The sequence below is a fragment of the Andrena cerasifolii genome, chromosome 5 (genome assembly GCF_050908995.1).
Source record: "Andrena cerasifolii isolate SP2316 chromosome 5, iyAndCera1_principal, whole genome shotgun sequence".
In the NCBI taxonomy this organism is placed as follows: domain Eukaryota; kingdom Metazoa; phylum Arthropoda; class Insecta; order Hymenoptera; family Andrenidae; genus Andrena; species Andrena cerasifolii.
The window spans coordinates 12,890,955-12,914,911 of NC_135122.1; the positions used below are offsets into that span (position 1 = coordinate 12,890,955).

At 49.3% G+C, this 23,957-nt stretch overlaps 1 protein-coding gene across 6 annotated transcripts in view; it reads left to right on the forward strand.

Moving 5' to 3' along the window:
• The window catches only part of LOC143369068 (latrophilin Cirl), a 379,879-nt gene that overhangs the window by 131,974 nt on the left and 223,948 nt on the right, over window positions 1-23,957 (forward strand). For all 6 annotated transcript variants that reach the window (XM_076812488.1, XM_076812489.1, XM_076812487.1 and 3 more), the window contains one exon: window positions 3,087-3,209. In XM_076812488.1, the coding sequence (XP_076668603.1) occupies window positions 3,113-3,209 (97 nt within the window). In that variant the 5' untranslated portion in view covers window positions 3,087-3,112. The remainder of the gene's footprint in view (window positions 1-3,086; window positions 3,210-23,957) is intronic.

Consider the following 23,957-nt stretch of genomic DNA (forward strand, 5'->3'; position numbering starts at 1 on the left):
TGGCCAAGGCTCGCCTCGTCATCGGTTCCATTACATTGGGTAATTCGTGTATAAGGCGGGCAATGCTACGCGAGCTTCTATTCAATTATCTCCAACGCGAGAAGAACCTCCAGTTACGCCAAGGGTGACGCATTACCCATGACAGGCAGCCTTCAGATAGATCCGAGCCAGCAATCAGCCGCGAATAACGCAATGCGAGCAACCCGGTGACGCAGAGCTGTTCATTTTTAGCGGTGAACCAGCGAGCAACCGGTACTCTACAGAGAGACACGAGGATGAGAAGGGGTAGAGGGATGAAGAGAATGGCACACAGAAGCAGCGAGAGGGTAGCCGTGCTACGTCGATGAAAGGAGAATCGTGCAAGGCCGATTCTATTCACGCGATGAACGCGCGCGGATGCAAGGTTAGGAGAGATAAGCATCGTCGGATTAATTATGCGTAATGCGTCGGACGTGTGCACTGCGTGCGTGCGCGCATTTCGGTGTACAACGGCCAACGAAGACTGCTCTCCTCTGCTACCGGCTAACGCATTCAATTATCATTGTTACTACGGGAGTTTACAGATGTTTCCCCGATAATCACGCTGCTACGCGATTGCGCGTTTATCCTGTCGGCTCGTATTAACCGCCATTCAATGGCAACGGTAACGAGAAAGAGAGGCCGAGAGAGAGGATCCTCCGGTGCACACCAACTCTGGATGATGCAACGGAGCAGCGGGAACAAAGGGGGAGAAGAGGGTAGCAGGGAGTCGGTCGCGCGACTTAATTAGGCTGGTTAGAAAAATTCACGCGGTTCTGGTTACGATCGACGCAGCAACGCGACGTTTGACCACTGGCATCGCTCCAGATATCTCGATCGTTAGTCACTTTGAACGCCCCCTCGATGATCACGCGCACCTCGGAAATCGCGCCGTAACACGGTGCGACCGTAAATCGCGGCGCATCCTGCGGTTTCTCTCAGATGGCCACCCTGGGTGACCCAGAATATCGTGCAGGGTGTACTCGGGGACTTTTGGTAAGGATTATTACAATCAAAATCACTTGACAGTGGATAGGGTAAAGTAGTCGAGTATGAGACCCATTTCTTAGAAACATCATAACTCTTGACTGAGAACACTTTTATTAAACTTCGATACACGTTTTAAAAGTAGAATATGTATTCTTTAGCAACCTACTGGAAAGTACTATAACAAAAATTTGATTTCTTCATAATAAAATAAAAATGAAAGTCATTCAAATACGCAGATATGAAAAATCAGTTCCTAATATGAGAACCAGTTTGCTTTTTCCTGAAACTTATTTTTTCTTTCTTTTTCTTATAAAGTCGGCATTGTTCACCTAGCACTTCTGAAGAATAAAGACTTGTGCAAAACAAGCATTCTGTATCATAATTTTCTTTCTTAATCACTTTCATCATTCAGAACAATTTCTTCTTCATCTCATCAGTTCAAGTTTTACGGGTCTCATATTCGGAAACAATAACATGATAACTATTAAGCAGCTTCGAAGTTAAGTCTTTATCAGTATATGATATACAACTAGTAAGTCTTAAATTCCATTTCAAGCACTATACAACAGTATTTGTGAAAATCATTATACACTTAACAGTTTAGAGGTATTTGTAATTTAATCGAACCACTTCAAAAACTTTCTGCAACGTATTTCAGAAATATATGCTTGCTGGAGACTGTGCGGACAAAACAACTAATACACGGTTAGTTAGTAAAGAAATAGCATCGCTATGACATTCAAGAGTTCTGTAGCGGAGATAAGCTGGGGTCTCATATTAGGAGAGGTCGTCATATTCGGCTACTTTACCCTGCTTACTTTCTCCATAGACGGTGCGATGCACACTATTCGGATGATATCGAACGAGGGAGAATTATATCCCAAAACATAGGCCACGAATCGCTGAATGGGAATAAATAGCTGAGAATTTCTGCTAGGATTCAGTTGCAGGGTCGTGGTGAACGCACACAACGCCGAGAGAGGAGCACACGGTATTGGCGTAGCCGCGCTCTATTTCCGTCCCTCTGTTTTTCGGAGCCCTTTTTCTCTTTGCTGGCGCTTCGTTTCGCTTTCTATATTCTTGCTCCGTTTCACTGGCTGCCGTCGAGCCGAATGTTTTCATTCCACGGCATCCCATTGTGCTGCGCACCCCCCGTAAATGCCGAAACGCTGATGCGAAAACTGTTTTCCTTTTTTGCCTTCGTTAACCCACATTCACATGCGCGTTCGGTGCCCCCGGTGCGCCCACCCCCGGCCGACCCTGCGCCGCACCGTGCACTTTGTTCGGTCCCCTGAATTAAGCTGATTTACAGTGTTTACCAACAATAGCTGGAAATTCCCTTTTTTTCGCGGCCGCTGACGTAGCTGCGTTTCGGAAAATCGATGGGGAAAAAGGGGCGGAGATCGCGAAAAGCCGCTGAAATTCGATGGAAAAGTAATACGGGAAGGATGACGCGGCCTGGCGGGCGAAAAAAATCCACGACGAGACGTCGGCATCGGTGGGAATTTCAGCGGCGATGGTGGAGCAGGTGCGCGAGTTGGATTAGGCGCGAAATCGTGCGGATAACATGCTTTCCTTTGGTAATGCCGCACGACAAAGGGATTTCGCGAGAACGCGACTGACATCTAGTTTAAATCTCGGGTAAAAAACAGCGCGCAGAATGTTGGACGCGCGTAAACACCCATGCGGCGGGATGGGGGATGAACGAGCGCGCGATGATCCGATGGATCCAGGGAATTTGGAAGGGGCTTTGTAAATTTATTCCGCTTTTCAATCCTAATATCGTATGCAGGGACCTGGGAATACGTGGTCGAGGATCGAGGGACGTGTAGCAGCGCAACGAGCAGAAAAGTGGTCGGACAGTCGTTGGCCTTTGACTCCGCTTAATATTCTAATACTTATAATATTCCGATGCAGTAGTTGCGTATGATTAGTTCCCTTTAATCAACCTTAACGAGATATACCACTGAGCTGGTCACCTGTAATTAGAAATCGGAATAAAAAAATTGGTATTTACTGTGTACCGTACGCGGTAGTAACTACTCTCTCCCCTAACGATGCGGTTGTTTTGTTTCCAGGCGTAGTCGGAGCTCGGAACTTCACGATGGAGTGCCGCAAGGGTCGACGGAAAGGTCTACTCAGTGGCCTGGTGTTTGCGTGGCTCCTAACCAGCGGTTGTACCGTCGCGGCGCGAAATATAGGTAAGTGAGAAAGTATTTACGATACCAGCGCCGATTCCTGCGAGCAACCTGTCCACGGTCCTCGGCTCTGTCCTTGTGCCAATTAAGCCTCCCTGCGACACCGTGCGGGGAGACTACGCGCGGATATTTACGCGCCGCACGACGCCTCCGTGTTCCGAGTCGACGAAAAATTATTCCCTCAGAGTGGAACGCGAACTCCGAGCCGAGTGTCGGGAAAGGTGCTTCGAAGGGAGCCGCGAGTGCTCGTGTTCGGCGCTTTTCTGCTTTGTACATTTCCTTTCGGCATTCCAGCTGGCTCGCAACAAACAGCGATAATATTTTATGGCGACAGGTGTCGAATGATGTAAATTCACCTGCAGTTGAGTTTGAAACTTTAAGCGCAGGTATTTGGTTGCGGACACGCAGCGGTTATCAAGAGAGAGCAAACAATTCGGCAGAAACGAATCATATTCCTATCTAATTTCTCGGGACAGACCACCGATACGAAAGTGCCAACGAAACTCTAGCATTGAAGTTACATACCTACGTGCGCGTAAAAAAATATCAACTTCAACTCATCTGTCGACTGCCACTGTATAATCTCCACCATCCCTGCATCTAAAGTTATTCAATTCACCGCGAGCTCTCGAGTTAAAAGTATTTGACAGCCGCGGGGGAGGGGGGTTGATTCTCGTGCAGACCGCGTGCAGCGCGAAGCGTCGCGTAATAGCGTCGAAGGGGTGGGTTTTCGAGCGGCGGTTTGGTCGGTAGCGAAGGGTGGACGACGCAGATCGACGCGCTGCATATCCGGCCGGGCGAAACCGCAGTTCGGCGGCCGCGCTTGCCGGTTCACCGTTGAAACATTTATCGGAAAGCAAACACGGTGTGTTTAATAACGAGGATGGAAGTAGCCGGGCCATGTGTACACTACGCGGCCTGCTCGATTGTACCATCGCGGTGAAGATCGTCCCTTCGGCCCCCTCGGGAGACCCTTACGAAGCGGACGAGGAGGGTTGACCGGGTCCGAGGCTTAGGTGGCCGATTGTGTACGCAGAGCCAGACCGAAAATTAACTCATTCTCCACGCTAATTGATTTAGGAGAAGCCGCGCGTGAAGTGATATTGTTGCGGGAGGAATCGATGGCTGGCCCTTCGTCGTTTCGGGGCGCGGTGTAATTAAAGGCCAAACAGGCATTAGGGACACGGGGGGTTGGTGGAATATTTAGAAAAATATTATTCAACAGATGCGGACTCTCGAACCACCTATCTTTTGGTATACCTCGAACTGCAGGGTAAAACAAAACCCGGGGGGTGATATTCTACGCATGGGCTGGGGAAACAGTCTCGCAGAAAGGGTGGGGAATTCGGGTGGTTGCGCAACGAAGCCAAAGTTTCGAAACGCGCGAGTTGTTGCACATACACGGGCGGCAGAGGATGCGAGCATTAACGAGCAGCAGTCTCGAGAGCGATTTCGAGTTGTGAAGGGTCGAGAAAGGAGACCAGGGCAAAGGGGAGAGAAGAGTTTCTCTATTCCTTCGCGATTATCACACACTTCGGTGGGCCTAATCCGCGCCAGCCACCGTCCCTCCCTGCACCTCCGCCCTTTCCTCGTTCCCGCCCCCCGCGCCCTCGTTCCTTCGACTCGTATCGCATCTTTCCCTCCCGAGTACGTACGCGTACTCGAGCGAGCCGTGTTTGTTCGCGTTCACCGACACAGAAGGGTGGAAACCGCGGGAAACTCGGGCGATAGATAAATCAAAATCGCTGGGCATTGTGTGGCGTGCGATCGACGGCTCAGACGGCTTTGGCCGCGTCTTTGATTCCGCCTGGGGATCGGAAACTGTCGGAGAAAAATGGCAAGAGGTAGATAAGAGACTGAGAACGATCGTGACGTGACCATTTGGAGCAGCGGGCAGCTTTATCTTTTATTTATTCTCCGCGATATTATTCGTCTCGATTGCACGTGATTCTGAAAAATTTCCTCACGCTATTCTCCCTCTGAAGGAGCTGCTACGATAGCTTAAGAATAGTGGTATGACAGGCGGAGTCTCTTACTTCAAAAAGTTATATCTATATTTAAAATTACAGTCTCTCTTTTCTACTGCATGCTTCCCAACTCCACGACTCATTCTCAGTATCACATGTGACATCTGCATTTTTAGAACTCGTTCATGCAAACCGTGACCTTCATAACCACTTGATCTCATAAACAGCTGATAGGGTAGAGGCAGGTAATATGGAACATCTGATTTCAAAAGCTTGTCAAAAGTAGGGGAATTTGTTTTTTTTTTAATAAAACTGACATGAGGGGACGAAGGAACTAATGCATACTCATATTTACATCGTCAAATGTATAAAAATGCAATTGTTTTGCAATTATGGTAAAAAAAACTGAAAAAAGTGAAAATCAGCCGTTCGAAAAAATGGGTCCTTATATGGAACACCTAGGAAATTTGTAAAGAAAACTCAAAAATCTTTACTTTTTTTTAATAAAAATGAAGATTTATTAAGTAGAAGATACAAATAAATAAATATACATCATTTTTGGAATTTATTTCTGTATTTCTGTATTATCGAATAATCAAGAACACACATATTTAATGATAAATTATATCAAAATAATACTTTGTAACATACCTTCGCTACAATATTTAACTGTTTGATGCACTTTTCAGAAACTTTTACACCCCACGAAAATTATAAACGTTTCTCTTTCAATAATGGATGCCCGACTGATACTCAATTGTCAGTATCATCGTCTTTTGTGTCTAGAGATCTAGTATACACGATTGCCTGAAGAGTTCGTTATTTCTTTATCGAAATTTTACGAAGTTCCATATTACGTGCCGTTCCATATTACCTGCCTTTACCCTAAGTGTCATTCACATTCGATGCACATCAAGCTCGTTCATCCCTCATTGTTCCACGCACCAGGATACCCAGGCGCTTGATACTTCCATTCGTGTAGTCTGGTCTGTCCTGGCCAATTCCCCTCGTGGATCGTTCGATCGTGAATATCGCGCTAGGGCAAGACTTTCGTTCTGGACAGGTCGAGGTGCGCGTCTTAATTCGGGCAGAAATACTCTTTGCAGCTGCGGACCACCTGGGACACCGGTCACGGAGCCTCCGTTCCTCTCCGGGCTCCTTTGGGACCACCTCTGTCTCTCTTCTTCCAGTTGCACTGGCGAAGATTTATAAAGACGGGAAGGGAGAGGCGGCGGCGTGCAATTTACGGCCGCCACTTACGTCGCCGCGGCGCGTTCTGCGCAATTAATATTTATGTAGGATAGATCGGTAATCCTATTATACACTCGGCACAATATCGGGGATAATAAGCATCGTGGACAGTGCGTGATTATAGGGTGTGCGGCGTCCCCGAGGCGAGCGGTGTCCTTGGAGGGATAAAGATTGTCGGCTAAAAATTTCTCACGGTTGCTGCAGAATGAAAAATCCTCGCGAACGCCGCGCCGGCTCGTACGGCTGTGCCCCGTTCCCTTATTTACTCGCGGCCGTAATCCGCCTTTAATTATTTCTCGAAGCGCGTCGAGGGAGGCTGGCTACCTCTTCGTCGTTAGATCCGGAGATAATGACAAATGAATTACGCAGTCGGCCGTGGCTGCAGCGTCTCTCCTGGTTAAAAATCGTCGATGCCAGATGAGGAACACACTGCCCGGAGATAAGTCGGGCCTTAAATTCGTGCCAAACGCCCCTGCTCCGCGTTCACCGCGCCGTACGATGTTGCGAACGTCGCACCGATAAGGAACATAATTCCAGTGTCCGTCGACGTCGCTCTTGAGAAACGTTCTGCAGCTGAAAGCGGAGTTTGCGCTGGTTCACCGTTGTTCTCCAACGACCTGCCAAACAACCTCGTCCCTCTAAAATTTGTGGTACATCGGGAACACACGGTGGCCCTAATTTACTGCGCATTATCACCGACTTTCTCGCTTCTTCCTCCCCCATCGGTGCTTTTCTTCTTCGTGGCTTTTCTTTCATTCATTTTCTGTCACTTCTTCCCGAGCTTGTTCTTTAGTTCTCCTCCCATTGCCCCTGTCTAGAGCCTGCTCTCACAGGGCAGCGATATTTTTCTACTCGAAGATACCTCACCATTGTCCCGTGGATCATGTTTTAACCACATAACAAAGCGGTTACAGATACCCCACACCGACAACAGCGATCCTTGTTCAAAACCGTCACGACGTAACTAATCTAATTTCCAATCATGCACGAACGATTGCCGCGAGCCCAGTTCCCTAACCGTGCCTCTTCTTTCCTCCTCTGTCTGCGACGTGTTTTCGTCGAGTTCAATGAGTTCTGCGCGATTGGTTATTCAGCGATGACGACCTGTCCGAGGACCCGGTCGATACGAATTAACGTTCACATCAATGACGCGGCTGAAAGAAAGCTTTACACGTGTACTCCGGGCTAGTTAGTCAGATCGAATGAAGCGCAAAGTGAATCGAATTGATGTCTGTATTTGCATTGGTCCTCGCAACGTGTTGGCTCAATAAATTCTGTCCTGGCGAGTGTCAGACGCGAAGTTTCTCTAACCACGATAATCCGTGCTCCATATCCGTGGAAAACCATCTCCCGCCCTGCTGGAAAACGTTGGAACGAAATCTCGTGCCGAGCTACCCCGCTCTATCCTCCACGTTGCCCTCCTTCCACCGCTCCTTTTCGCCCCGGTTCGCGTGGAACTTCGTTTCCTTGCTGCTCGCGTTTTCCAATTCGCGTCGAATGGATCGGTCGCGCGGAAAATAAGAGATTGCGGCGATCTCCGGCGCGTCCCGTGGTTGCACAGCCTCTCTCGGTCGTGGGTCGTAAGGCGAGCGAGAGCTGCTGTCAGGGGAAGGAAGGAATCGCTAGGGTGGCCACGAGAAGAAGCGAGTCTTTCAGCTGGAATTCCACGCCGCGGCTCTATAGAGAAGAAGAGAACTTTTAATTCTCGTGACGTTTACTTCCGGCGTACGTGACCCAGTTCCTCTCCCAGAGCTGCTTAAAGATTGGCTCGAACCTTGGCCGCGCCCTATTTCACCCTGTTTTCTATTCGCGCGGGATCACCCACGGTTTTCGACCGTAATTGAAAATCTTCCCTTCCCCGTGTTCTCGTCCTCGTCTTTCTTCCTTCCTGATCGCTCCGGCGCAGGCATTTGCATAGAGCAGTCGTTGAGCTCGACGGTGGATTATCGTTTCCTTTTTATCGGGGTCGTGGCATAGTTCGCGCCGCGTTAGACCAGTTCAGTTAGATAGTTCTCTGGCAGTGCGTTTGAAGCACCGACTCGCCGCGTCGGTACGTACGGGACGTCGGCGAATCTGTATGAAGGCACTCGAGCGTGTCAAGTGGGTCATTTCTCGTTTCTGAATTCGATGCAGCGAGTGAAGTAGATAGATTATACGCGTTATCTTCGTCCCCTTCCTTTTGGCGAAGTTTCGCTCTTGGAGAAATTGTTTCGCAGTGTTTCTCCCCCCTTTTAATTTTATGGAATTCACGGAGTGCTTGTCGACGATCCGGTGACTCCGCGCGCGGACAGAAGATCGATCTTGCCGCTTCGCGAAAGCGGAGCTACTACACAGTGTCTTTGGAGCGGAGCAGCCATCAGTTTCTCTCCTTACGACGGCCCCATCCCGGATTCCCCGACGTAATCGATTTCCGATTTCTTAGTGGTGGCAATTTTTCAACGCTCCGTGAAAAATAACTCCGGAATAAGCCGTGCTTTCCACCGCCGCGAGACACCCCCCATTCTCCGTTTCATCCCTCGATGCCCCGTTGGTCGTCGGTCGTTGTTCGGTCTTATGAAAAGCTACCAGCCGCAGCTTTCGCTTCCGTCTTCCGCGATCCTCTTTCGGTGGCTCGTCGTTTAACCTAACCACCGCCACCTCCCCGGCTGCATCCCGCTTCGCTGCAGCAGCCGGCGAATAGCGACGGAGAGAACGAGACCCAGGGATAAGAAGGGTTGGCGTTATCTATTTAATAGATTACGTTCGGCTTTACTTTTCGGCCCGTGTTAACTGCTTCCGACGGCGAGTCGACGGGGCCACGATAAAAAGAGGATAATAGGCGGCTTACGGGGCGGGAGGGGGTAGGAGAAACGGCACCGCGGAGGGAGGTACCCAAGCTGCTTTTCAGCAAAAAGCCGTGGCTAAAGAGGAGAAGACGGAGTGAGCAGGGGAGGATGGAAGAAACGGAGCTTTATTAAGACGCACGAAATGCGGGGGTGGAGCCGTTCACGATAATAAAACGATCTCTCTCATGGAACTCGCGCGATCGCTCCATTGTTCCTTGCTAATGCACACTCGTCCCCTCCGTGCGTTCGATTCCCTCCTCCTCCCTTTATCTTCCTGTTTCCTCCTCCTCTTTTCCTTCTTCTTCTTCTCTTTCTCCTTCTTCTTCTTCTTCTTCTCTTTCCCCTTCTTCTTCTTCGGCAGCTCTCCCCCGGTCCACCCGCACTTGACCCGTTTCCCGGCTCTCCTAGCCGGAAAACAGTCGACACACTCGAAATCGTTTCCCATTTCGTTCCGCCCGAGGCACGGCTCGCAACCCCCCTCGAGTTCAACCCCCGTTTCGCCTTCCGCAGCTTCTTCCTCCTTTTTTCCCGATCACGCTCTCGTTAACATTCATACGAGCGAGCCCGGGACCTTTTTGCTAAGTCGACTCGCCCCCTCAAAGAGAGAAAAGAGGCTCTTCGGTCTCTGGGGTAACCGCCACCCCCTTCTGGCCTTTTCCCTACAGTTTCGCCCGCGTACGCGCACAATCGCGCCTTCGTACACTGGCGGTTTTTTTTCGGGGGTTAAATTCGCGTGAAAGCCGCTCGAGGGTTCAGATTCCCTTTGAACGCGGGGGGGTTGCTAATAATCGTACGTGTGTCTCGGCCATCGCGTTGGTAGGGAAATTCCAGCGACGGAACACTTGCCTCTATCGTGTCGATCGACGCGTATTGATGGTCTCCCCGTTGAGCAATGAAGTGGCGGCTTAAAGTCTGCCGCAGCTTGCGCGAAAGTAGTCGAGTAACGCGACAGCTATTGCGATCCTGAGGCCGCCAGTGCCTCGGTTAACTTAACGACTAGAATTTGGCCCAGATGCGCTCCATTCCCAAGAGAGAAGTACAACAGTTGATTAACGAGACAGTTTTCAAAGCTACTGTCCCGAGTCGTGGGCTTCGAAAGGAAATTCGAATTTGTCTGGCAAGAATATCGATATCAGCTCCCGCGAAATTCCAGCGAGTATCACCGCCATTTGAGGAAGATTGCCAGCGCTCTGCGCGTCTATTGATTTTTTAATAAGCGCGCCCTTTTTCCTGGTTGATCGGCCAGCCGAAGGGAAAAAAGGAGAACGAGAGCGGAGAGAGTGGTTAGGTAACAGCAACGAACTTTCTGCCCAAGTTTCCCAGGCGCATTAATGCGCGCCAAATTAAACCGAAGTTTCTTCTTCGACTGGAACTTGGTTAAACCACTTTGTAAATTCCTTTCTGACCCGCTGCACGCCCGCGGAAGTGTAAAATGACTCGAGAAAGTATTGCCCGGCCACCGTGTCGATGCATCGGAGCCAACCTGATACCGATACCGCGGAACTTACGTAAAGTGCAGAAGGAAGACGCGCCCGTTGCTCACCGCGGTAGAAGGGAAGCGTTTCAAAACTGGCGTAGCTTTAAAAGGCTCTTGCTTATCCTGCGCCGGTTAAGCGTGGCTTCTTTGTTCGCGCGAAATTAACGTCGGCCCCGGTAGCGCTTTGTTCAATTTCATGGAAAACAAACAGCGACATAGCGACATTATTGCCGCGTTTCCTACTTGAAACTTCGTTTCATTATCTACCCGCGTACTGCTCTTAATAACGCCCACGGCCCTTTCTTTCATCGGCGTTTCCTCTTGCCTCGCGTCGTGCGCTAGTTACTTCGACGAGTTCTTCCTCGTCCGTCGCAGACGAGACGAGCAACGTGCACTCTTCTTGCGAATCCACGCAAGCCATGCACTCGCGTCGAAGGAAGGCATCCTCCGAGGACTAGACACATCCTGGTTCAGGGAGCGGTAATTAAGCGGGAGCAGCGCGGCATCTTCCGCGGAAAATACGAGCCAGTGTACGTGCCGCGCGACCCTGTACACCGCGGGGCGATTCAACAAATAATCCTTATCAGTCGTGGTTCGGAAGACGGGTAAAAAAGATCCGCGGCGCGGCTACTGGCACAGCCGGGGATCAGATTATGAGCCCGTCGCGCGTTGCATTAATTTAGCGCAACCAGCTACGAGCCTCGCATGGCAGCCCGTTTCTGCATTCATACTCGCGAACCTGCTGGTGTACGTGGATTACGGGAAGCTCGTTTACGCTACCTGCCTGCACGCGCCTGTCTTTATTAACGAACGCCGCTTTTCCGCTTTCTGAAAGCGTTTAGGGTAATTGTGGGACAGTTGCCGCACCTTACGCAAAATTGTCACCGTGTCTAAATTTTGCAATGAAAATTTATTCCAAGGATACATATTACTACTTACAAGGTAACATCCCGAACCCGGTAATTCAAAAAATTCTGAAACTTTGTGAATATATAGGGAATTTCCTCCTGATTACAACGGAATTTTTGTTTGCTGCCCAAATTCATTCTCAGGGGGTGTAATTGACAATCCGGCTATTCTCCGATTTTGTGTTATAACTCGTGAATTGTAAAATATATTTTTTACCAAATGATAGATCTAATCAAAAGAAGTAACTTTTGTCTTGAAACTTTTTTTCTATCACTTACAGGCAAAGTGCGGTAAGCTTACGTCGAAAAAAAGCAAAATCTTTCAAAGTAATAATGGAAACACGTTCTCGCTTATTAATCTAACCTAAACTAACAGACTAAAGCAAATAAAATCTACTGTGTTGTATTTTATTACCGATAACCCTGAAATACCGAAGGTGCGGCGCCTCTCCCAGTGCGGCATCTCTCCCTCAATTACCCTACCAGAACGGAACAAAGCTGTATAGTGGAGATGCCATTCAGAAACCATCCTAACGATCACGGTTTTATTGTGTCTATGGCGTGTGCTGTGGTGTCTCCAATCACCCAGTCATGTTCGCGCTGACAAAATTGATTCTCGAACGTGAGGTGCACTCGATCGATAATAGTGTTTCCACGGGACGAAGACATGTAGAGCGACACGCACTTCGTATTGTAAAACACTTGGGGCTAATGCATCCTCGGCACCTTTCTCAGAACCGCGAAGATCGAGGAGGATCGTTATCGAACGTAACAAATTGCTCCTTATTTTCGAGAGGAAGCATGAAATCATTCTTGAAAAACCGATTTCTCATACTTTTGGTCTCGCTTCTCTTTTCCCCTACATGATTCACAAAATCTTTTGGTCGGAAAAAGATTGACCGTCTCCTATTTCGTTGGAAATCACAGGGTGGTAGCGAGGAAATTGTCTCGCGGGAGAAAGTGTCTACGAGGTAAAACTGTCGCGAAGGGCCCCGAGAATCGTTTCCTTTAGCGCAGGAAAGTCCTCCTAAAAATGTAATGGCACGCGTTCCCGTGGAAACGACTCGATAAAATCGAAATCGTAAAACTGCGAAACTTCTTCTTCTGGCGAAATGAACGTTCGCAGCGCGACACGCCGCTGGGCCGAAATTATCTTTTAAACTGTGCCCCGCGCGGAACTCCACTTTGGCCGCGCGCGCCGGCCGTAACTCTCGTTTAAATCGCTTCGATTGCGCTCGCAGCGGCTGCCTTCTCGCGATCGCGGCGCGTCGTTACCTGGCCGCCCCTTCTCCGTAGCCAGAGTAATTTTTATTCGGCCGGGCGAGCCGGTTATCGGGACCGTTATCGAAACGCGTTAAAAAGTTTGCTGTCGCTGGTATTGCTAATAAAACGCGAGCGGAGTATGAGATTGAACGGTCGCGAAGGAAAAGAACGCGGCACAATGAAGTCTAAGCCAGCGACTCTATGGCCACGGACATCGTAACATCAAGATCGCACGTGAGTCCCCCGTGGGAACCCAACTGCTAAGGTAACCTTAAACGAGAATGACCGCGAGGGATGCGGAATCACTGCCGGTCTAGAGCCTAAAAAAATAGGTGATCTTTAGGAATTAATTAAAGGAAATCTACTGTATATAATTTAATGGGATTTTTGGATTGTATTAAGGATGTCTTAAATTATAGAACTATATTTTTTGTTTTATAATTAATCACTGTAGACGGCACGGGGGAGTCGTTAAAGTCAAGACGTCAAAAAAATTGATCCAAATCGGTGGGACCTGTATCTCCAAAAGTTATTATCCGATTCGACTGAAACTTTTCTTATTTTGAAGAATATAATTCTGGCTAGGGGGGAAACCAGAAAAATTTACAAAAATGACATTTTTTTAGAAAACAACAATACTTGAAGTTTGAAATCACTTTCTCCTTATAGTTTTCATCGTTTTAACGCCTTAGAAAATTATAAATGTTCAATTTTTTGTATTTTTTTCTGGTATCCCCCTAGCCAGAAGTATATTCATTAAAATAAAAAAAGTTTCAGAAGAATCGGATAATAACTTTTGGAGATACAGGTCCCACCGTTTTGAGAACTCTGTTTCGAGAAAAACGCGTTTAAAGTTTTACGTGGGCGCCGAGTGGCCGGTTGTTGCCTATGCATTTGCCGCTACTCAAATGCCTATAACTTGGTGAATGTTACGAAGTTCAACAAATCCTTTTAAACACGTATTCCTAAAAAGTTGATCATTCGAAAAATGAAATAAAAAAAAATCGACTTTTAGACCGGAAGGTCCCCTTGAAACATTCCTACGTTCCACGAAAGCGGAGTCTATCACAAACCTTCGCAGCGCTAAATTAAATTCAATCAAGTCGCAGCGACCTACGAATGCAGCTCGCAGATACCGGCAGTCTAGCTCGTTATCTCGGCCGATTGGGGTTGGCGAAAAAAAAAGTGGAAACGCTCGGATGCAACCAATAACCACGATCCCCGGTATCGATAGCTTCGGATCAACAATTAACGCGATAATTGAATTACAGTTAGGCAGTTATCGTTCCCGAGTAATTCCATCGTGAGATAGGAGCGCGCGATGCAAGCGGATGTTGGTTGAGCGCGAGTTCACGGCTCGCCCCGTGATCGAGGAGCCGCGAGGAAGAGGATCCCGCGCGGATTCCTGGGAGTCGGGATCGGTCGAAAGCCGGGCGCAATTAAAGCCCGCTACATTGTTCCTGGGAGAAGAGGAATAAGCCGCGTGGCGAACACGGCGAGGTATCGCGCGTCCTCGCTGCGGCACGGCGTTTCTTCTCGTGGTGGAGGAAGATGGCGGAGGAGTAGGGTAGCCGCGTCCGATCCGCCTCTCTTTCTCCGGTCGTCGTAATAAATTGCAATTAAACGTTGCCGGTTTAGCTTTGGAGGATTTCGCGGACACGCGTCTCGGCCGCCCTCCCCCTGGCCGAGGACCACACAACGTGTCCGATTAAATTGCGCGGCTGGTCGCACGACCGATCGCGAGAGACCTCTTCATTAGAACCATTCAAATTAGCTACATCGGCTGGCGAAAGCAATAACGGCGCGCGACCGTTGGCGATTTTAATTGGTCGGGATTTTTCGGAGCGACGGGGCTCGATGACTCTCGTCTCCCCGATCCTTGTCCCGCGATGTCTGTTATGTTAATTAAAACCGGTTGCGAGGTCTTTGAGGCGAACGACACGCAACAATGCTCGCTTAAAAGCGAACAAATTTAATGGTCCGCGGTGCTCGTGCGTCGCCTGCGTCCCCTCGGGGGTAGCAGAGTCGCCAGCAGCCTCCCTGCGGCTACCTGGTAACCGTCGACATTGTCCGCACCGATGCCTAGCAGCCTGCAACTTAGTCGCAGGCAGGCGAACGTGGCGGAAATATATCGGGCAGGCATTCCATTCGGAGGTAAGATGGAATACTGGTAGCTGGTGCGCGGAATAGTCCTTTAAAGAGCCATAAAAGTTGTACGCGAGGATTTATAACTGGTCCATCGATCAGCGTCGGTAGCCCCGGGGGTTAAGACAATTTCCTCGGGCCAGATGTCTCTGTACCCTCCGCGGACCGTGCCCGCAAAATCGAGCAACACAGGGGGGCACCGAGCAGCGGAAAAGTTTCGACGCTTTAATCTCGGCTGGTCGCGACGCTCGGGCGTAAAACGAAATCGCACGCGCACCTTCGATACCTTTTCGGGAGACCTCTTCATTATGCGATCCCGATGTTTCCGTGCAATTAAGTCGGCGCGCTGGCTGGTAGGCCCGTTAGTCGGCGCATGTTACGACCGCGTAATAAACGTCCCGCGGAAAAGTTATCGCGTCGCTTCGTTTGAATTTGTGATCTTTTGCGGGACGGACCCCCACACGCTGCCTCCCCCTGGCTCCTCGGCTGCTCCCTGTCCACGGTGATGTCAGATAATAAAAAAGCGGCCGAAATCGCGCGTCGGTTAACGACTCGGACCCGCAAGAAGCTCTCGCCGTAACAGCCACTAAAATCCCGGCCCGTCCCGTCCCGTGTAAAGAGCCTACAAGCGCGGCCCGAATGTAACGAAGGGGATGTACGTACGCTGTGTCCCCTGAATTTTACTAGCTGTCCTCGTACCGGCGCCCAAAGTGTTCCGATAACGCGAATGGAATTATAACGTCACGAGAGGGAATATTCTAAAGTGGCCGGGACGTTTCAGCTGACTGCGATGCTCTCTCGCGTTCTACGCCGTATTCTTTTTACATCCTCCGACTCGCGCGGGGGTTAATGGATCTGTACACACGAGACGAGGCGTGGATGTTCCTTTGAACACGAGAAACTGAGACAGCAAAATGCCTTGTGCAGATGGTAGCTATTTGGGGCAGCGAGCTTGGGAAGTGGGCAACCGTTGACGGGGCTGGATCTCTTTCTTTGTATGTTTGCTCGTAGTTCTCGTGTCGTTTCGAAGTTTCAAGTATACGCGCGGTGGCTATTCAAAGTGTCGGGTCTAGGGAGGAGTCCGCTTGGAAAAGCGGGATATCCGATGCGTAGCTCTTGCTCAGGTCCAAGCGGTTGCGCTTCCACGATCCCGTTGACAAGCCGAGCCGCAGGGTATCTAAATCCATTTGCCTCGTACCGAATAATACCATCATCCAGTGACTTGCCATGGTACGTGGAAATATTTCTTCCCATCGTGGGCTCCGTTGAAAGCGGCGTGAACGTGGACGCGGTCGGGGGGCCCCTGTGTGCGTGGCCACGGAACCGAGCAATCGCTGGAATGAGGGGAAGAGAAAAGACGAGCGACGAGTGCATTCCGAGACCCGCGAGAATGAGGCGCGAGCATCGAGCAGGTGGTAAAGGGGAGGCAAAGGACGAGCGTAAGACGGTGGACAGAAGCCTGGTTGAGGAGGGAAGGTCGGCAACCCGGCGTTACCGCTTCACAAAGACAACCGGGCCGAAGGAAGACGGATAAAAGAGGGAGGCAGAAGACTATGGTGGAGGAATGCACGGCGGAGGCAGGCGTACGCTCGAGCTCGCCGCGCGCAACGTCCGACGCCGACGCGGCGCGGCGTCGCGTGTGTAGTGTTTTGCGCTTTTGAAGCTGGGGCTCGCGTCAACCTGTTTCTCGTCCACTCGTCCGCCCTCTTCGCTTCTTCCCGTCACGATTCTTTCCTCGGTTATCCGACCTGCCGGGCTTGAAAAAACATTATTTCGACGGGAAGCAGAGAGAAGGGCCCCGGAGTTGGCGCGCGAGAACCCCGTCCAGAGGAGGATAAAAGGGAGACTTGTTTTTTAACGTTTCACGCGGGATTTAAAAGGGCGCGTTTCGTTCTTTGAGAGCGCGACGCGAGGACGCCACCTCCTCTATTTCGGTGGACTGGAAGGAAAGGGGATCGGGAGGCAATTCGTTCCCGTTGCAGAATCGGGAATCAGTGGATCGAAAAAATGTTTGCTCTTCTTCTGTGGCCGGGGTCCCGCGAGAAAAAGGTAAAAGAAGCCCGTTCGGGATATTTTCGGTCGGCGGTGTAGAACAGGAAGTTCCGATTGGGCGCTCCTGTTTTTCTTTTGCTGTCGGCCCCCGCGTTGTTCGTTTTATCGTCCGTTCGACGGAACACGCGAAATCTCGTTTTAATCGAGTTCAAACAGCCTGGCCGCGGAGGAATCTCTCCCCGTCGGTGCAACAGAATTTTAACGAGCGGACGCTTCCGATAGGCTCTCGCTGGTAATTTGAAAGCGTCGGAAGGAAGGCACGAACCTCGATCGATTGTCGCGGGTGGGGGAAAACTGTGTCAGTTCGGGGGCTCGTGTTCCACGGTGCCGAGCGGAAAATCCTAGCCGAGAGGAGCTTCCTGTACTACGCTGCTCCTCGTACGTAGACGTCCGAAACGGACAATTAATTAGCAACCGGAGTTCGCGCGAACTTAGGGCCACGAAATTATTAACCCGCCTATTATGTCCGGGTCGTGTACCAGCAAACGTTCCTGTATTATACGGCACGATTTATATTATCAGCGGTGGGGTATAATTCAACCGAAACAGAAATATTTAATCTCTCAATAAATTCTTATAATCTGTTCCGTTCCGATTGTCGGAATCCTACTTCAACACAGTCGTAAATTCCGTCTCGCTACAATCAGCAACAACTCACAGAACGGATGATTCCCTTTAAAATTAATAGAGGGATCTGGTTCAATGAAGTACTCAATATTCAATATTAATCACACCTTAACATTTAATATTATCAAACTATGGTAAGACGCACTTTTCAGCCAAATCCGAGAAAATTGACTTTGAAGAATTCAATAAAAAGTGCGATTTTTCAAGCTAGAGATAATTTAAAATAAAATGTGAGTTTTTAATTGAAAATCATATTTAAATATCTGTTAATTCGTACGAATTTGGCAGGTCTTCAAATGAATAAAAAAATTATCAATATTAAGACTGTTTAGTCGTGAGTGCTATGCACTGAATTCAGAATTTTTCACAGTCGATTTTCTCGAATTTTGCTGAAAAGCGCGCCTTATTGTTTTAGGAAATTAATGCCTGAGTGAAGACCTTCACGTACACTAAGTATCAATATTTTCTGAATTTGCCAAACCTGAGGGTCCCCTTGTTAGCCATTTTGATAATGAAAATGGTCAAATGTCGACAATTGCAAGAATGAGAAATTCTATACATTTTTTACATGTTTAACCTACATTAATTATAAAAACCTTAATTTATTTAGAAAACTATAATTTCAAACGTTATTATAAGAATATTATATTTTAATTTATACAGCCTGGATTTTATAAATCATGAAAATGAATATTGTGTCCGGTATCAGGGGGCCGTCCGGTGTATGGGTCCTTTACCCTATACCCTCTAGAAGGCTGGTGGAGTCAGATCGTCACCGTCGGCGACGATCTCAATGCGGTACATAAACAAGGCGAGACTCTCTGGAGTCTCGTCGAATAAACAGAACTATCGATGACTGATACGAGGCGAAACTCTCGGACTCCTTAGCTTATTTAAAACGAGTTGAATAAAATTAAATCATAGTCTACTACACGCGGACACCCCCGTCGCGCCATTGTTCGTTTCGGAACCGAACATAATCTACGCTCATAATGTTTCGCGTTTTCGAAACTATGTTCTCATCTGCTGTTCTCCACAACGGAGACTACTTAGTAGGAGAACGTTGTTCCAACTTCCCTGCGTACTCTTCAACTGCAATCCACTGCAGTGTCCGCTCGATCGGGAATAAACTCGCGCGCAACGACGGGGCCAACTCTTCACCCGCGACGAAAGCACAGTATTTTTACACCGCAGAAGAGGATTTATGGAGATTGCCGAAACCAAGGGATTGGCGACGACGCGATAATGCGCCTCGAATTTTCGCCAATCAGCTTTGTGCGCTTTCCGTCGGCAAGCAGAGCGCAACAAACGAGGCGCGAACGGAGCCAGGCCGCAGTTGTACCCCTTTTTTCCCCACCCCCGGTGCCTCCCTCTCTCGGTTCCCGCTTTTATTTGTCCTCCTTCTTTTTGTACTTCAAACGCAATTAGTGCAGTCAACGTTGGCTGTACGCCGACGGGGGATTATAATGGCACAGCGCGCGCACTCGCGCGGCTAATGAGATCCGGAAAAATCAGGGCTTCGGTTTGCGCTCGCGCCCGGGCGACGCTTGTTAAATGACGCTCGTTTGAAGCCGGTTTCCGTGTTTTCAGCCCGCGATCGCCACCCTCTTTCCCGATTACAAGCGCGTCGGTCAGCACCCCTGCGTTCCAGCTGTGATTTCTTGCCGCGTAGTCGCGCAGCCTCGCCCCTCAGCGAAAAGGGGTTGAAAACGTCCGAGGGTAACCGCGGCGATGATAATTCACTCGCTGACGAAGCAATTACTTAACTGGACAAACGGATTGCCGATGTTTCTTCGTGTAAATGAGATCATCAGATACGAGGGTAGAAATCATATTCGACGTTGTGTGATTCGATGGAGATACCGCGTCTCGCCTTTAAAGGCAGGCGTCTCCGAAACTATTCATCAAAAGTCTAAATCTAATTTAAATTAAAACCGTGATACACGAGAATCTGTAATTGTGTCGATCATATACGACTGGCGTGGCAGTGAAGTGTCACGGTGGCACTCCCCAGTCGCAGCAGCGATTCGTAGAACAGAATGTCGAGCACTGCACCCTGGCGGAGCACAGCCCCCCCCGGAGCATCGTTCGCGTGCACGCACGGTGCATCGTTTCTTCCACCGTCCCCGCATTCGAGCAACCCTTTGGAACGCGTCATTTAGTCGCGCCCGCCTCGCTCGCAGCGTGAGCGCGCATCTGCATACGGTTCGGGTGGCGTTCGTGCAGTTAAATGAGCAGGACCCGCCGCAGGCTGCGGCTTCCGTGTCGGCGAGGAGCGGCTGGGGCGACGGTGATCCGAAACCGCGAAAAGTGCTCGCGCCGAAAAGTTGTTTGCCGAAGCCCGAACACGCGGTAACCCATTTCGGCAAACCGGCCGAGATCGCCGGGCCTGGTCAAAGGACAAATCCATGCGCCACACCAGGAGTGAAAGCACCTTTGTTCTCGCGTATCTTTCCTCTTTGTCGCGTTTCACTGGCTCGTGAATTCCTGTGTTTACACCGTCGCGTCGCGTCGCTCCGTGCACATCGCACAACGGCCAACCCGCGCCATGTATTAATTGTACTGTTCTCTTACGAATTCCGCCGCGGCTAATTCGTTCAAAACTCCGCGGCGAAGCACGACCCGCTCTATGTCCCTGCGGTGCGCCGTCGTTCGCGACCACCCGTTTGCCCACGATGTCGTTTCCATGCCTGCGGAATCGTGTTTTTTTAAACGATTTTAGTCAGCTTCGATCCCCTGTTTGTTTGTTTCTTGTGTGTATGTTTGTTTGGTTCTAATCTAGAGACTCAAGTTTAACCCACTTCCAACTAACCAATAGACTTGTAACTTCACACGCGGATGTAGTTTGTATGGCAATACAAAATTATAAAGAAAACCAGATTATCGAGAAAAACAGATATTTTTCTGTAATTTCACTCTGTAAAATTTTGAGCGGTGGCCGGATCGATGGGGACTTTTGACATATTGTTTAAAACGACCAAATAAAGGCCCATACAAACATTTAGCTTAGTGGGAATTATTCCGTAGATTGGGCAGATTTCTGTCTAATTTCACTGGACTACGTGGGTGGATTAGGAAATAGGTCGACGGAGGAGGAATGTTTGAGCGATCGAGAGAGTCACCTGGTAGCTAGCGTTTCGCGTAGGATCTTCCTAAGCGGGGAAAGACTAAGAGCGGGACGAACGTGAAACGATCGAGTGCCGAACGTCCGGTGGATAATTGAACGGGGGGAGCGAGATCAGGGAGGTTCATGAACGAGGTGGCTTTTACTAACGAACGGCATTTGGTCATCGGCGTGGCTCTCGAGCGAGCACTCGTCCAGTTCGGTTATTTGTTCGGTCGGTTCGAGGGAAAAGGGAAACGAAAAAGTAATGGTGGGCGGCTTGACTGGACCGGACCAGATCTACTCGCCCTCGGCGCGGAAAAAACCACGGAGAGGGATAAATAGTTTATTTGGCTGCGCGGACAATGAAACATAAATTCGTGATGCCGATGGGAGGGTAAAGGGGATGGCCAGACAGCTCGACGATTCATTGTGGTCTATCGTTTAAAAGAGATGAATGAAGATGCTGTCGGAAGGACAGAGGGAGGTGCCTGGCAACAGGGAGAAAGAGTGGAGGAGGGGCGAAACCGAGACGTGAGAGGCATTAAGTAAATAGAACAAAGGTGTTTCGGGTCTAAGAGGCTGAGGGGAGGGAAGAATTAACATCGCGCTGGGATGTAAACGGCCGCGGCGCAGGGTAGCGTTAAATGGGATAAAGGTAAACTGGCGAAATAAAAATAAATTCGCGGATTCAGAGGTGGGACCCGAAGTGAGGGACAGCCTGCTTTGAATGGGGACATGCGTGTGAAAGGGTGTAGGAGGGGAAAGAAGAGCGTCTATTCATGCAGGTGCGTATAGAGGAGGGCAGGAAGATCCGTCGCCACTTCGCGCTCGCGCTATCGTGATTTTTAGCGCCGAAGGGGGAGAAACGGGCGCAGCTGCTCCCGCCGCGGTAACAATACTAATAATAACGATGAATTGAATTTTTTTTAATTAGGTCGTGGTCGCGTCACGGTTCACGCGCGTGCGCCTGCTTGTTTGCTAGGCGTCTTTCGTTACTACGCGGCATGAGAGCTTTTTAATTAAAAGGCACGCCGCCGCGGTGGCAAATTAATTGTGCGCGCGTATTGTTTACTATTCGTTTCCCCGGGCAAGAGATTAATAATTTGCAGCGTGCGCGTGCACCGCGGCCGTCTGCTGAAAATCGTGCGCTGAAATCGTATAAGCACGGCAGAAACGGCACCGAATGCTCGGGTGAGCATTCTAATTTGTCGCGCCTTTGGTCCCGTTCGAACCAGAAACGCCTATTCGCTGCGAATAAATTGCAAGAGAGAAAGCTGAGAATCTGGTGATTAGGATTTATTGTAATTTCCAAGATTGCAGCCCCCGAGGCCATCGATAATTCGTAATTAGAGCGTCGAGCGCAGGGAGGCGTGTACCTTTCACGGGAGATTCGAACGTGGAGCGCGCAAAAACGCGCAGTGCTCGGGCCCCAGCTACTTTTCGAACAATTGACCTCGTTTAAGGGCGCTCGTCGCGCGACAAAGGGCGCTCGATGCTTAAGAAAGGGCGCGCAAAGCTCTCGCGGAGGGTTGCGCAGGTCAAATTGAAGTGGCGGCTGTTCCGTTGCGAAAAAAAAGGCGTCGCATAGAGCGACGTTTTATTTTGTCCCAGCGTCGTTTCTCACCGCCTCTCCTGGCCCTGCAGCGAGAGGCGAAAGACGTCGGTGCTCTCCCACATCTCGTCTTCGAGCCCCCGCAAGCGGTGCGGATTTCTTGGTTCTTACCGGCTGCCAGGTTAAGGTCTCTCGACCCGCGTCGCATTGTGCCTGAAAATGGCGGTCTTGTGGACCAAGGAATAAAGCTGAGGCGGCCGAACGCCGCTCGCCCGGGATGCAATTAACTCGGGACGAGACCGGGGCTTAATCCGCGAAACTCCTCGAGCGTCACGTGCTCTTCGATTGCCCGAGGAAAATCGTAGCTCGATGCATTCTCCTGCCGACGAGGGTTAGGAGGTTTTTCGCGAACTTCCCGTGTTCCGTCGGGGCTCGAATTAGAAGGCACTAAGGTAAATGTCCCAATTAGCGACCCAGTCATAATTATTGACACTTTATCCTTTTTATTTAAATATGAATAGTTTTCGGTTCGGAACGGGCGTTAAAAGTATTGAATTCGATTCGTGAATATTCAAAGTATCTTGCTGATGGTTTCGCTAATGTATATCATAAGATATAATTAAGTAATTAATAAATGTTTTCACGTGTGTCAGCTACAAAGCCGTGAAAAAGTAGTTTCTTGTTACCGAACTTAAGAACGGCCAAATTTTAGGTACTAGGTATTTCTTACACGAGTATATTAATGTAAGAAATCTATATTCAAATAAGCTATAAACGCTTAAAGATCGCAGAATAAGGTCGAGAATCGCTGATTTTCGGAATTTCCGCGATTCTCGACCATACTCTGCGATCTTTAAGCGTTTATAGCTCAGAAACTAATCCTTCTAGTTTCTAAACAAAAATTCAAGTCGTTTGGATTAATTTTACAAAAGTTATGCGATTTTAAAGAGTGTACGATTATGGCTGTGAGCCACTGTATGCCACTATTTGGAACGAAGAGAGAATTGAAAGGTCAAAAATAGGTACACGTGCACCATGTAATATATTTATTATTAATAATTATATTCGAACAATTTCATCATGAAAAAGGGGCCTTTTTCATACTGGAAAAGAACCAGCCATATGACAGGCTATTAATAACTGCAATAAATACTTTTAATATGTAAATATGTTAGAACGTGCGCGTAGATCTTATAGGGTCGCTAATTGGGACATTTACCTTACCCTTCCACTCGGGAAACCAATGATTTATGAAAGTTCTCGCTCCAGATCACGCTGATCAATTTACTGACGGGGCCTGATCGATTTCCAATTCATCATAAACCCTCGTTCCCTCGCGGGATTCCTCCGCGACGCTCCCGAAAGATGCTCCACGCCGCCGGTCGGACGCAAATTGAGTTTAATGGTTAATCAGGGCGGCGTGTCAGCCTGCCAAATTTTTCGACGATAACGAAGGAAGTCCGACCGCGTCGATACCTCCATCGACCTTCGACCCGCGATGTATATATCAGCTGGAAGGGCATTCATCACTCCGGGAGCGGGTGCGCGGCCCCGAGGGGTTGAAATATAACCGGGGCG